Source organism: Babylonia areolata, chromosome 24 (assembly GCF_041734735.1).
Source record: "Babylonia areolata isolate BAREFJ2019XMU chromosome 24, ASM4173473v1, whole genome shotgun sequence".
In the NCBI taxonomy this organism is placed as follows: Eukaryota; Metazoa; Mollusca; class Gastropoda; order Neogastropoda; family Buccinidae; genus Babylonia; species Babylonia areolata.
The window spans coordinates 40,862,841-40,875,340 of NC_134899.1; the positions used below are offsets into that span (position 1 = coordinate 40,862,841).

Here is a 12,500-nt window from a genome sequence, read left to right on the forward strand (position 1 = left end):
ATTATCATCAGCAGCAGCAGCAGCAGCAGCAGTAGTAGTAGTAGTAGTTGTTGTTGTTGTAGTTGTTGTAGCAGTATGACTATTATTTCCAGGCCGCACGATCAGACACCTCCGTGAAACTGAAAACTGATACTGAAATGATCTCAAGATTTGTTTGGTTTTTTTTATTACATTTTATATAAACAAGACAAAAAAAAAGTTATGGGGGCTGGTGGACCACACTGAAATGATCTCAAGATTTGTTTTGATTTTTTGATTTTTTTAAATATTTTTTTTACATTTTACATAAACAAGACTGGTAAAAAAATTTTAAAAAATTAAAAAAAAGTTACGGGGCCTGTGGACGACACTGAAATGATCCCAAGATTTTTTTGATTTTTTTTTTTTTTTATAAACAAGACTGCTAAAAAAAAATAGTTATGGGGTCTGGAGAACCACACTGAAGTGATCCCAAGATTTTGCTTTATTACATTATTTTTATATAAATAAGACTGCTAAAAAGAATATAGTTATTGGGGGGTTGGGGGGTGGGGGGGGGGGGGGGGTTGGCTGCCTCATTCTATGCACCATTTTCTTTGATTTTTTTTTTTTTTTTTCCTGAACTCACCTTCCAACAGAGCATCCTCGTTTCTCGAGTCGTCTTCTTCCTCTTCCTCTTCCCAGGACTCCTCCTCCATGGTTCTCTTGAACCTCCTTCTGACGCGTTCCATGACGTCACCCCGCTTGACATCCGTGACAGAAGAGACTGAATCCGAGTTGTCGTTCTTCAACTTCCGCCCACCGTCCTCGTCTATATCCGTTCTGGTTGGTCCGGTGTTATCGTCAGTCGACACCGCATTCTTTTCGGAAACGCGCTGGTTGTTCGTAGCGTGTGGATTTGAAGCTACAGCACCAAGATTTGATAGAGCACCATCACCACTGCTGAAGGTCTTACCGCCTTCTGAGTCTTCGTTTTGTTGATGTTGTTGTTGTTGTTGTAATACGTTTACGTTCCGTATATCACTTTGCACATCGTCCTTGGGTTCGGACGACTTTGAAATCACCAAGTCCACTGAATGCTGTTTTTCACTGACGTCAATGTGCGTCACAGAGTCTGCTGACGAGGCGGTGAGAAGGTGCTTCAGTGTGTCATCGCTGACGTCACTGTCGGGTAGAAATATACGTAAAAGGTCGTACTCGTTCCGTATTGTATGTAGACGAGCCTGGAATTCTCTCAACGGGATGGGTTGCATATGCAATTTCTGTAACATAAAAAAAACACATGAAACCACAGTTATAACAGCAACAGACAACATCAGAAAAATGTGTGTATATAATTTTTGAGAGAAAAGAAAACTACAACAGAGAAAGAAACTGTGATATGATGAATAATTATGAGTGTATAGTTTTTAGAGGGTTGTTATTTTTATTACCAGCGATCACATCACCCGGAGATATGCAGTACAAAGAAACATTGTCAGTAACAGAAAGAGGTTTAAAGGTTTGGTTTGTTTGTTTGTGTGTGTGTGTGTGTGTGTGTGTGTGTGTGTGTGTGTGTGTGTGAACCGTTGCTCTCTCTGGTAGATGCTCTCTATGGTAGCTCCAGTCAGGGATGAGCACATTCACCCAGCATCCAGAAAGACCCAGACCATCACTCGTGGATGTCACAAGGCAAGGCAAGGCATGGCAAGGCGTGGCAAAGCAAGGCAAGGCAAGGCAAGGCAAGGTAAGGCAAGGCAAGGCAATGGCAAGGCATGGCAAAGTAAGGCAAGGCATGGCAAGGCGTGGCAAAGCAAGGCAAGGCAAGGCAAGGCAAGGCAAGGTAAGGCAAGGCAAGGCAATGGCAAGGCATGACAAGGCAAGGCAAGGCAAGGCATGGCAAGGCGTGGCAAAGCAAGGCAAGGCAAGGCAAGGCAAGGTAAGGCAAGGCAAGGCAATGGCAAGGCATGGCAAAGTAAGGCAAGGCAAGGCAATGGCAAGGCGTGGCAAAGCAAGGCAAGGCAAGGCAAAGTAAGGCAAGGCAAGGCAATGGCAAGGCGTGACAAGGCAAGGTAAGGCAAGGCAAGGTAAGGCATGGCAAAGCAAGGTAAGGCATGGCAAGGCATGCAAAGCAAGGCAAGGCAAAGCAAAGCAAGGAAAGGCATGGCAAAGCAAGGCAAGGCAAGGCAAAACGCCTTGTGCCCCCCCGCTGGGGGAAGGGGGAGGGGGTTAGGGGGGAGCATTGAGGCGTTACATGCATACTTCTTTTACACGTACCTTACAAAAAGAGGCACTTTCAAGCCAGGAGAACATCAGAATGAGGTATGTGAGTGGTTGTGGTGGTGGTGGTAGGCGGTTGTGTGTAGCAGTAGCAGCAATAGTAGTACAACGAAAATAAGAAGTAATAGTGGTAGCAGTAGCAGTAGAAACACTATCGGCAGCAGCAGCAGCAGCAGCAGCAGCAGCAGTAGCAGTAGTAGTAGTTAGTAGTAGTGGCAGCAGGAGGAGGAGATTAGCAGTGGTAGTAGGGGAAGAGGCCTACTTTCAGTTGACGCGTGTTCCCATTACTGAGTCTCTGTATTTGTTTATGTATTTCTCTGTATCTCTGTCTGTCTGTCTGTCTCTCCCTCTCCCTCTTTCTCTCCCTCCCTCCCCATCCTCCCCTCTCTTTACTCATTTTAGTTCTTCCACTGGTGGCGACTTTTTTTTTTTACCTGACACCCCCAGTAACAACCACAACCAAAAAAAAAAAAAAAAAGTTCATAAATATTTATAAGCTCCATTTGACAAACCAACGCTGACAGAAGGTACTACCGGAACCTAGCGAGGCGGAAGGAGTGGGAGACTCTTCATCTTTCGCGGAATCAATAGGCAGGCTGTTACTTCCTGTCTGTGTGAGCTGGGCGGGCTGGGGGGCGTGGGGGTTTGGTGGGGGTAGGTTGGGGGTGGGGGTTGGCAGTTTTCCGTTTTTGATGACTCCATCAAGTAGATGAGATAGACACCGCCTCGGCGTTTTTTTATGACGACGACATCACAGCTGTTGTGACCCAGGAACATGACCCTTGGAGATGGAGTCTGTGGGCCTCATGAAGCAAGCGCCACAGTGTATAATATATCGCCTGCCTTCTCTGCCTGCTGGGGTAGTCGGTCAGTGGGCCAGACTCCTGGCTAGAGTCTTTGGTAATAAGTAAGCGGGGAGATTTTTGTTTGTTTTTATGGCGCTGTAGACAAAACGTGTTTATATTAAGAAACCCCGCCGCGAAATCGTGGGCAGAGACAAATCAAGGCGCTTACTGCTCACGCACTACCCATCATTCACACACGCATGCGCAACTAGATTTTTTTTTTTATATGGCGCTGAAGACAAGACGAGTTCATATTAGGAAATCCCGCGGAATCGTGGCCAGAGTCTAGAGACAAATCAAAGCGCTTACTGCTCACACACCACCTATCATTCACACACGCATGCGCCAGTTACTAGCCCTACTGATTCCGAGAGGGACGGAAGATTACAATCCTGTAAATACACGTAAGTAGTGAGCAGGAAATTAAACTGTAGACCAGGAAGACGGAGAAGAGGTGTGGTGTGTGTGTGTGGGAGGGGGGGGGGGAGTGTGGGAGTGAGGATTCGCAGGTGGGTTGGGGTGGGGAGGGAGAGGTAGCGCAATTTTGGAAAGAGGCAGGCTTTCTTTTTAAGGCCAGCGCTGGCGATCTCATCCATCACCCAAATGACTCAAGGTCTGGGATTAAGTAGGTCACTGTCCCACTTTTTCTTGTTTGTTTTATTATGTATGATATCTCTAGTATCCTTTCTATTGTCTTTCAAACATTCCTTCTATATTTGTTCAGGCAAAGATTTACAGATACAAGCATAATGTGTGAACATTGGAAAGTAATAGGTCAGTGTTCCAAACAACTTATCCATCAACATCAGAGCAGCAACCATACATTCATGGTGTGTTGATTCTAAATGATATATCAGTACTTGTTCAATGCTTGGTCCTGCAAATGGATATAACTCCCCTAAACCCCATTTTAAAGACATGAGGATTTCTGTTCCTGGTTTTTTAAGTGCCAGTTTTCTTGGCACGCTTTGCAATCGTTTTCTTTTCTGATCGGCTCATTGTGTGTGTGTGTGTGTGTGTGTGTGTGTGTGTGTGTGTGTGTGTGTGTGTGTGTGTGTGTGTGTGTGTGTGTGTGTGTGTGTGTGTGTGTGCATACTGCTACTACTACTATTACTACTACTACCACTGCTAATGATAATAATAATAATAATAATAATAATAATAAAGAAAATGGTAATCATAATAATAACATTCAACAAATCAATTAGTGGAGCAGAACTCATCAGTAAACAGTTTTCGAGAATCACAGACATTCAATATGATGATAATGATGATGATGAATTTTGCTTAATGTCCCGTCACATATACTGGTGATTTTAGACTTCTTTTTTTTTTTTTTTTTTTTTTTTAGAGTATCGATTTTTACGTTTGAGTGTAATCGTCTACGAGAGGAAGGGGGGTGGGAGAGATGAATGGTGAGTTGGGGGGAACTGGGTAGATCAGGTATAGATGGGAGGTGGAATCTCAAATGAATATTTATGTACATGTCAGAAAATTACTTCACTGATGGACTTCGTAAAAGAGAAGTCGCTAAACTAACAAGCGAAACGACTGGTAACGAATGCAAAAAAAAAACCCAAAAAAGTTTAAAAAAAACCGTATCAACGTTCGAAGTCACGAAGGCTCTTTCAATATGTGTATATAAAAGATATAATTACATTAATACTTTATTCATTTATAGACATAAAATACAATGCTTCAATGTTCACTTCAAGTCAAACACACACACACACACACACACACAGGGTAAAATATTTATATATTACCTTGAAGCAACACACACACACACACACACACAACACACGCACGCACGCACGCACGCACACGCAAATACACACACTCACTCCTCCCCCCTCTCTTCCCCCCCCTCCCCCCCGTACACCGCCCACCCAACACACACACACACACACACACACACACACAGGGTAAAATATTTAAATATTAACTTGAAGCAACACACACACACACACACAACACACGCACGCACGCATGCACGCACACGCAAACACACACACTCACTCCTCCCCCCTCTCTTCCCCCCCCCGCCCCCCCACCCCACCCCCCCTCCCCCGTACACCGCCCACCCAACACACACACACACACACACACACACACACACACTTCACTGACAGTCAAAACCGCTATCCCATGCTCAGGGACACACCAGAAAAAAGCCCCCAGCTGACAAAAAACCAGAACCGGTGAAGTTTCAACCCAAGGGAGACAACACCAGCTTTTCCCTCGCTTCCAAGTGGCTGTGGAGTTGAGGGCAGAGTTAACTAACACACGCTGTCAATTCCATCGTGTCTCCTCAAGCTGCTTGCTTCTCGGAGATGCCATTTTGCCCTCCGAAAAACAGCCCAGATGGGCGCGCGCGGGGATCCACACAATCACACGCATACGCACGCAGGCACGCTAGCGCGCGCGCGCACGCATACACACACTCACACATACATACGCGCGCGCGCATGCATACCGGAGCACTCATATGCATGCATCTGGGCGCGGACACATACTGACGCTCTCTCTCTCTCTCTCTCTCTCTCTCTCTCTCACACACACACACACACACACACACACACACACACTCAAACACATAAAGAAGCACGCATATGCATGCTTCTAGGCACGGATACACACACATACACACACACACTCTCTCTCTCTCTCAAACACAGAAGCAAGCATACGCATGCTTCTACGTGCAGTCACATACAAACTCACACAAACACACATACATGCGCGCGTGCGCATAGATGCATGCACATACAAACATTCATGCTGAAGAGCACGAGCGTGCACACACACACACACACACACACACACACACACACACACACACACAGAGGTATGTGCCTCTGTGTATGTGCGTGTGTTCATGCACTGTTAGGAAACTAAATTTAAAGACGTATCGCTGTACTTTCTTTGCTTTTTTTTTTGTTTGTTTTGTTTTGTTTTGTTTTCTTTGTTTATCCCCCTTCATGTGTTGTCTCGGATGACCATCATTCTGTTGAGACGATAAAAACCTAGGTGTCGTATGCAGCCATGCACTTAGCCGCACGTAGAAGAATCCACGGCAACGAAATGGGAACACCTGGCAAACTCATCAAAGAAAAAAAAAAGAGAGAAAAACCCACTTTGACTGTAAAACAAAATACACTCGCAGACAGAATATTAAAAAAAAAATACAGGTGCCGCTTTACTGTGGCGACGCGCTTTCCTTGTAGAAAGCAGCTCGAAGTTGACACAGACTAATCTGTTGTGACAATAAGCAATACAGTGCAATATAATAAACAACAGAGAGAAAAGGCTGACTCCAAGAAAATAGAATGCGTTTGTTTTAAAAAAGAAAAAAAAAGGTGGAGGTGGGAAGCAAAGTGCCACAAAAACCAAAAACAAGAAAATTAGTATACAATGAGTACACATGGATACATGATATCCTGTTCGTTCCCAGCTCTATGCAAAAAATAGCATGATGTACCCATTGAAGGAAATAAAACTCTCATGCAACTTTGTGACAACATGCAGGCGCCTGTGTGATGCATCGAAAAAAAAACACACAAAATATTTGCCGTTTTCATCCAATAGATAAATAAATAGATGATAATAAAACAAAACAAAACAAAACAAAAACAACTTCAAGATGGACATATCTAGCTCTTTCCTGACTTGAATTAAACGGCAAAGCTTTATCGCGTGTCAGTGTTGACTCAGCAACATTTTCCTCGCAACTGAAGTGAAAGCGAAACTGCTGAACAGTTTTTACTGCGAGTGCTGACGCGCGCAATAGCCGAGTAGTAAAAGCGTTTCAATCTGAGGGTCCCGGGTTTGAATCTCGGTAAAGGCACCTGGTGGGTGAAGAGTGGAGATTTTTTTTCCCGATCTCCCACGTCAAAATGTGCGCAAACAGGCAGGCAGAAGATCAAATACGCACGTTAAAGATCCTGTAATCCATGTCAGCGTTCGGTGGGTTATGGAAACAAGAACATTCCCAGCATGCATACCCCGAAAACGGAGTATGGCTGCCTACATGACGGGGTAAAAACGGGCATACTCGTGTACATACGAGTGAACGTGGAAGCTGCAGCCTACGAACGAAGGAAAAGAAGAGGAACCGTGACAGTTGAAATAAACAGTTAACTACGGATTAACGTGAAGCGGCGATACTAATGGTATTGCGTCCGATCAGGAAGTGAGTGTGCATGAGTTCGAATCCTATACGAACTGGAATTTCCACCCCCACCCCCCCCCCACCCCCCCCCCCCCCTCCCGCCCCTACCTTTCCACGAGAATTTGTGTGGTTATCTGGGTACTAGTCTTTCGAATGAGACGATAAACCAAGGTTCCGTGTGCAGCATGCACTTGGCGCACGTAAAAGAACCCACGGCAGCACAAAGTGTTGTCCCAGAGTTCTGTAGAGGAGTCCACGTTGATAGTAAAACAAATACACTTGCAGACACAGAGAACTATGTTGTGACAGAAAGTTCAATACAATACAATTCCCGAATATAAAAACGTTTGAGTAACAGTTACGTGACGAATCCCAGATTTGGGTTTTTATTCTCGAAAGTAACAGTTTTGCATTGTGCATCCGATGCGATGCGACTTAGTGCAGTGCTTAGAAATTCTGATCTTGCCCAGTAAGCTGACAATGTTCTCAACACACAATGCTCTCTCTGTGTGTAAGTGTTAGTGTGTGTGTGTGTGTGTGTGTGTGTGTGTGTGTGTGTGTGTGTGTGTGTGTGTGTGTGTGTGTGTGTACGTGTGTTTGTGTGTATTGTGTGTGTATGATACATACACACAGACAGAGACTAATAATCAGGGAGAAGAAGAACAAATCCAAAATTTCGCACGCACCAACACACACACACACACACACACACACACACACACACACACACACACACACACACACACACACACAAACAACCACCAAGCAGACAATGTCAAGAAATGACCACCTCCACACAGATCAGACACCCTCCTATCCACTATCCCTTCTACCCGCTTTACGCCACTACCCCACTACCCACCACCCACCCCTCCTCTTCTGCCTTTCTTCTTCTTCTTCTTCTTCTTCTGCGTTCGTGGGCTGCAACTCCCACTTTCACTCGTATGTACACGAGTGGGCTTCTACGTGTATGACTATTTTTACCCCGCCATGTAGGCCGCCATACTCCGCTTTCGGGGGAGGGGGGGGGGTGTATGCTGGGTATGTTCTTGTTTCCATAACCCACCGAACACTGACATGGATTACAGGATCTTTAACGTGCGTATTTGATCTTCTGCTTGCGTATACACACGAAGGGGGTTCAGGCACAAGCAGGTCTGCACATATGTTGACCTGGGAGATCGGAAAAAATCTCCACCCTTTACCCACCAGGCGCCGTCACCGAGATTCGAACCTGGGACCCTCATATTGAAAGTCCAACGCTTTAACCACTCGGCTGTTGCGCCTGTTATTCTCCTACCTTTCAAACTATAATAGTCTAACATGAAAAAAAACGATTACTTTTAATAAAATGACTACAATCACCAGTACGTAAACTATAACAGTCGAACATGAAAAAACTAATACTTTCAATAAAATGTCTACAATCACCAGTACGTATGTACGACGGGACACTATAAACAAATTTCCACTGCAGCCATTTCTCTTACGTCTACAATCACCAGCATGTACGACGGAACAATAATACAAAAATCCCACACCAGACAACTCTGTCCGGTGTCACCCTTACCATCAGCGCTCCAACACGATGTCGACCGCCTTGACCGTCGGTCGCTGACCACTGACCACCACCACCACCACCACCACCGTCACCGTCACTACCACCAGGTTGACCGGGAGGAGGCTGAGGATGACGGCTGACCATCACATGCGTCAACATCACCCCAACCGCCACCAACAGTAGCAGCAGCAAGAGGAGGCAGCGCCCCGCGTGACGCACGCGCAACGCCTTGGAGGACCCCCAACAGGAAGTAGAAGTTCTGGCTTCCGGTGACGTCAGCCGATATGGACACCGGTTCTGGCGCCCACCCCCAGCTCGTCCTGCAGCAGCAGCGGGGAGAAGAGAGCCGTGCCGCTGATGGAACAGGGAGTCCCTGCTTCTGGAGGAAGAGCGAGGCACGAACTGCTGTTGATGACAACACAGACACGAAGCGGACACTGCTGCTGATGCTGGTGCTGCTGGTGCAGCGCGTGCGTGACCCCCCGTGTGGTGCTGAACTCCTCCTCCTCCTCCTCCTCCGCCACCACCACCACCTCCACTACCACCGCTGCACTGCCAGTCCGGAGCAGACACTGGAAGCTGTTGGGGATGAGGAGCAGATTGTTGTGCGGCACCTTTACTCGACACACGCGTCCGTGAGGAGGAGGAGCGCCCCGCGAGGAGTGGGACGCTGTTGGAAGCATGGGCACTATCACAAACTCCGCCATCATCATCGTCGTCGTTGTCGTGGTCGTGGTCTGAACAGGAAGACTGTGGGTGACGGGGCGCGGAGGAGCGGTGTGAAGCGTCTTGTGGAGGAGGAGGAGGAGGTACCGCCGTTTCCTCCAGCCACGGGGTTTTCCGGAAGACACCTACTCCGGTCACGTGGGGCTCCGCTTCCGGTTCCGAGCCGTGCCTGAAGTGACTCCGGTGCTTCAGCGTCTCGTTCTCCATCCACAGCGTCAGGGAGGAGGACTCGTTCCCCTCCCCCCACCTCCCGTCCCCGTCCACCGGGGTCTTCCCGCCGCAAGGAAGGGCGGCGCCGCCGTCCTCGCCGTGTCGCGTGGCGTTTCGGATCATGTGTCTGCACTGTCTGTCCGCCTGTCCGTGTCCGTGCTGCCTGCACTGCGGCGACTGCGTTGACGGCACGTACTTCACAGCACCAGCAGAAGACGAAGTGCAGCAGTCTTCAGGCGTCCTGGCCGGGAGTGACCGGCTCTGAACTTCCTGGTCGACACTGGCCAGCGAGGACGTTGAGGAGCAGGCGGAGGAGGGGGCGGAGGACAAGGAAGGGGGAGGGGGGCGGAGGTAGCAGAGGCAGGAAGGGGGGCGGTGGGGGGAGCGGGAGGTCGGGGTGCACTGTCCCGAGGAGCAGGTGCTGCAGACGTAGACGGGGTCCTCTGGTGGTTCCGGTCTCTGCCGCCGCCATCTGCAATCAGACATCATCCGGCAGTGTCAGTCAGTGCAGCGAGCGCTGCAAGAACCGTCACGAGGATCTGGGACCGTGCGTGAACAGTTCGTACAGCATCGTTATCATCAGCAGCAGCAGCAGTAATAGCAACGCAGCAATAAACAACAACACGCAACATCAATAGCAAAAAGCAAGAACAATAACAAACAGTAGCAACAGTAGCAGCTGCTGTAACAACAACAGCAGCAGCAACAACAACAACAGCAACAATCAGGAAAACAAGCAGCTGCAACAACAACAGCAACAGCAGCAACAACAACAGCAACAATCAGCAACAGACAACAAAAGAAATAGCAGCAACATCACCCGCACGTACAACAACTGCAAGAACACAGCAGCTGTTTTACCGCCTGATGTATGTTCGTCCCTGTCACGGGCTGAAAAGAAAACTGTCCCCATGACACGCCTCTGTTGAGGTTCGATCTCACGCTCTCCCAGTCGTCAGTCAGCGACGGGAACCACTTTGCCACAGCGGCTGGCTGGCTACTTCTGGCTGCTGCTGATCGGCCCCTCCCCTCCCTCCACTCCCCACCCTACCCTCTACACCCACCCACCGAGTTCTAATCTTCTTCTCACTCTTCTTAGTATCATCTTTTTATTTTCGAAACCGTCTCTTTCAAGCCACTGTTTTTTTTTGTTGGTTTTTTTTTGTTTTTTTTTGTTTTGTTTGTCTGTTTTTTTGCTAACGAGAATGTGGATATTACATTTCTTCTTCTTCTTCTTCTTCGTTCTTGTACCACACGAGTGGGCTTCGACGTGTATGACAGTTGGGGTTTTTTTTTTACCCCGCCATGTAGGCAACCATACTCCGTTTTCGGGAGGGGGGGATTTCAGTCTTTCAAAGATGTGAATTCATACCAAAAACGAATAAGTTCACTAACGTTCGCACACTACAGTTCAGAAGAGTGCTTCCTCGCCATTTCCATCAGTTGTCAACCAAGTGAAAGGAAATGACCAGGAAATAAACCAGGAAACAGCACAGGGGCCAAACGTGAAAGCATTATGCAAAACAAAACAAAACAAAACGAACAATCCCCCCCCCAAAAAAAAACAAAAAACAAAACAACAACAACAAAAAAAAAACACCAAACCCGGTGTTTTTAGTATATCCTCAAATAGCAATGCAGGATGCCTCACACGTAATGTTTCTGAAATGAATCATCCAAAACAGAAAATAAAAAAAGGCATTTATCCTTCAACCACCCTTAAAAAAAAAAAAAAAAAAAAAAAAAAAAAAAGCATAACAACAAACCAGAAAGTTTGGGAAGTTTTTTTTTTCCCCTCCAAATGTGATCACAATGCTGGTTGATCTGACGGTTCACCAAAATACGAGAAGGAATAGTTGTGCAGGAGCTTCAGTTCGAGCATGAAACACGATGTGTCTGCAATGACAGACAGCTGATCACGTAATGATCTGCGTGGATAGAAAACCTCAGGAAAGGATTTCAAACCGACATGGGAACAGCACTCCTTCCCTCCCCCCCTTTACAGCATCGACCAATAGAATACGAGAGGTATAAATCCACCGCCGAAATATCGACCAATGACTGCACGAGACACAATCCACTCCCATACTGTCGACCAATGACTGCGAGAGATACAACCACCACTCTAGCGATGCAGCAATAAACCCTGTCCCAATCCCATACGGAAACCACACATTGCAACAGTGTTCGTAATGAATCGGGCAAATTGTTTCCTCTCCATAGCGTCGCTCTCAGGGATACCGGATATGTACCGAGACACACCTCCCCTGTATTGGTGACGGCTGATGACGTAAACCCTGCTTGGCGGATGCCGCTGTCGGAATGACTGACAGCCGAGGGCCCCCTGAAACTGATGCCTTCCATGCCCCTCTCAAGTCCTTAGTGGGGAATCTGGTTGGGTGGGCGAGGGCGGGGAAGGAGGAGGGGGAGGGGGGGGGGGAGGTGAAGGGGGTAGGGGAGGAGAGAGAGAGAGGGTGGGGGTGGCAGAGGGCAAAAGAGGCATCGCGTCCTGAGACTTCTTCTTCTTCTTCTTCGTCTTCGTCATCTTCACTGCTGACGGGTTTTTTTTCATCAAGGGACATTCATGACTTATGGCGGTATTTCTGAATTTTTAAGGGATTTGTAAGGAGAGGCGGGAGGTGGAGGGGGGCGGAGGGGGGCGGAGGGACTTGGGGGGGAAGGGGGGCGATTTGTCTGTGTGTTTGTCTTGTTGGCTGGCTGGCTGGCTGGCTGTATGTATGTATGTATG

The 12,500-nt window shown here is 47.5% G+C and overlaps 1 protein-coding gene across 6 annotated transcripts in view; it reads right to left on the reverse strand.

Moving 5' to 3' along the window:
• The window catches only part of LOC143298888 (uncharacterized), a 208,853-nt gene that overhangs the window by 18,398 nt on the left and 177,955 nt on the right, over positions 1 to 12,500 (reverse strand). For all 6 annotated transcript variants that reach the window (XM_076611902.1, XM_076611904.1, XM_076611899.1 and 3 more), the window contains 2 exons: positions 8,825 to 10,223; positions 608 to 1,241 (listed from right to left, as the gene is read on the reverse strand). In XM_076611902.1, coding sequence (XP_076468017.1) covers positions 608 to 1,241; positions 8,825 to 10,223 — 2,033 coding nt within the window. The remainder of the gene's footprint in view (positions 1 to 607; positions 1,242 to 8,824; positions 10,224 to 12,500) is intronic.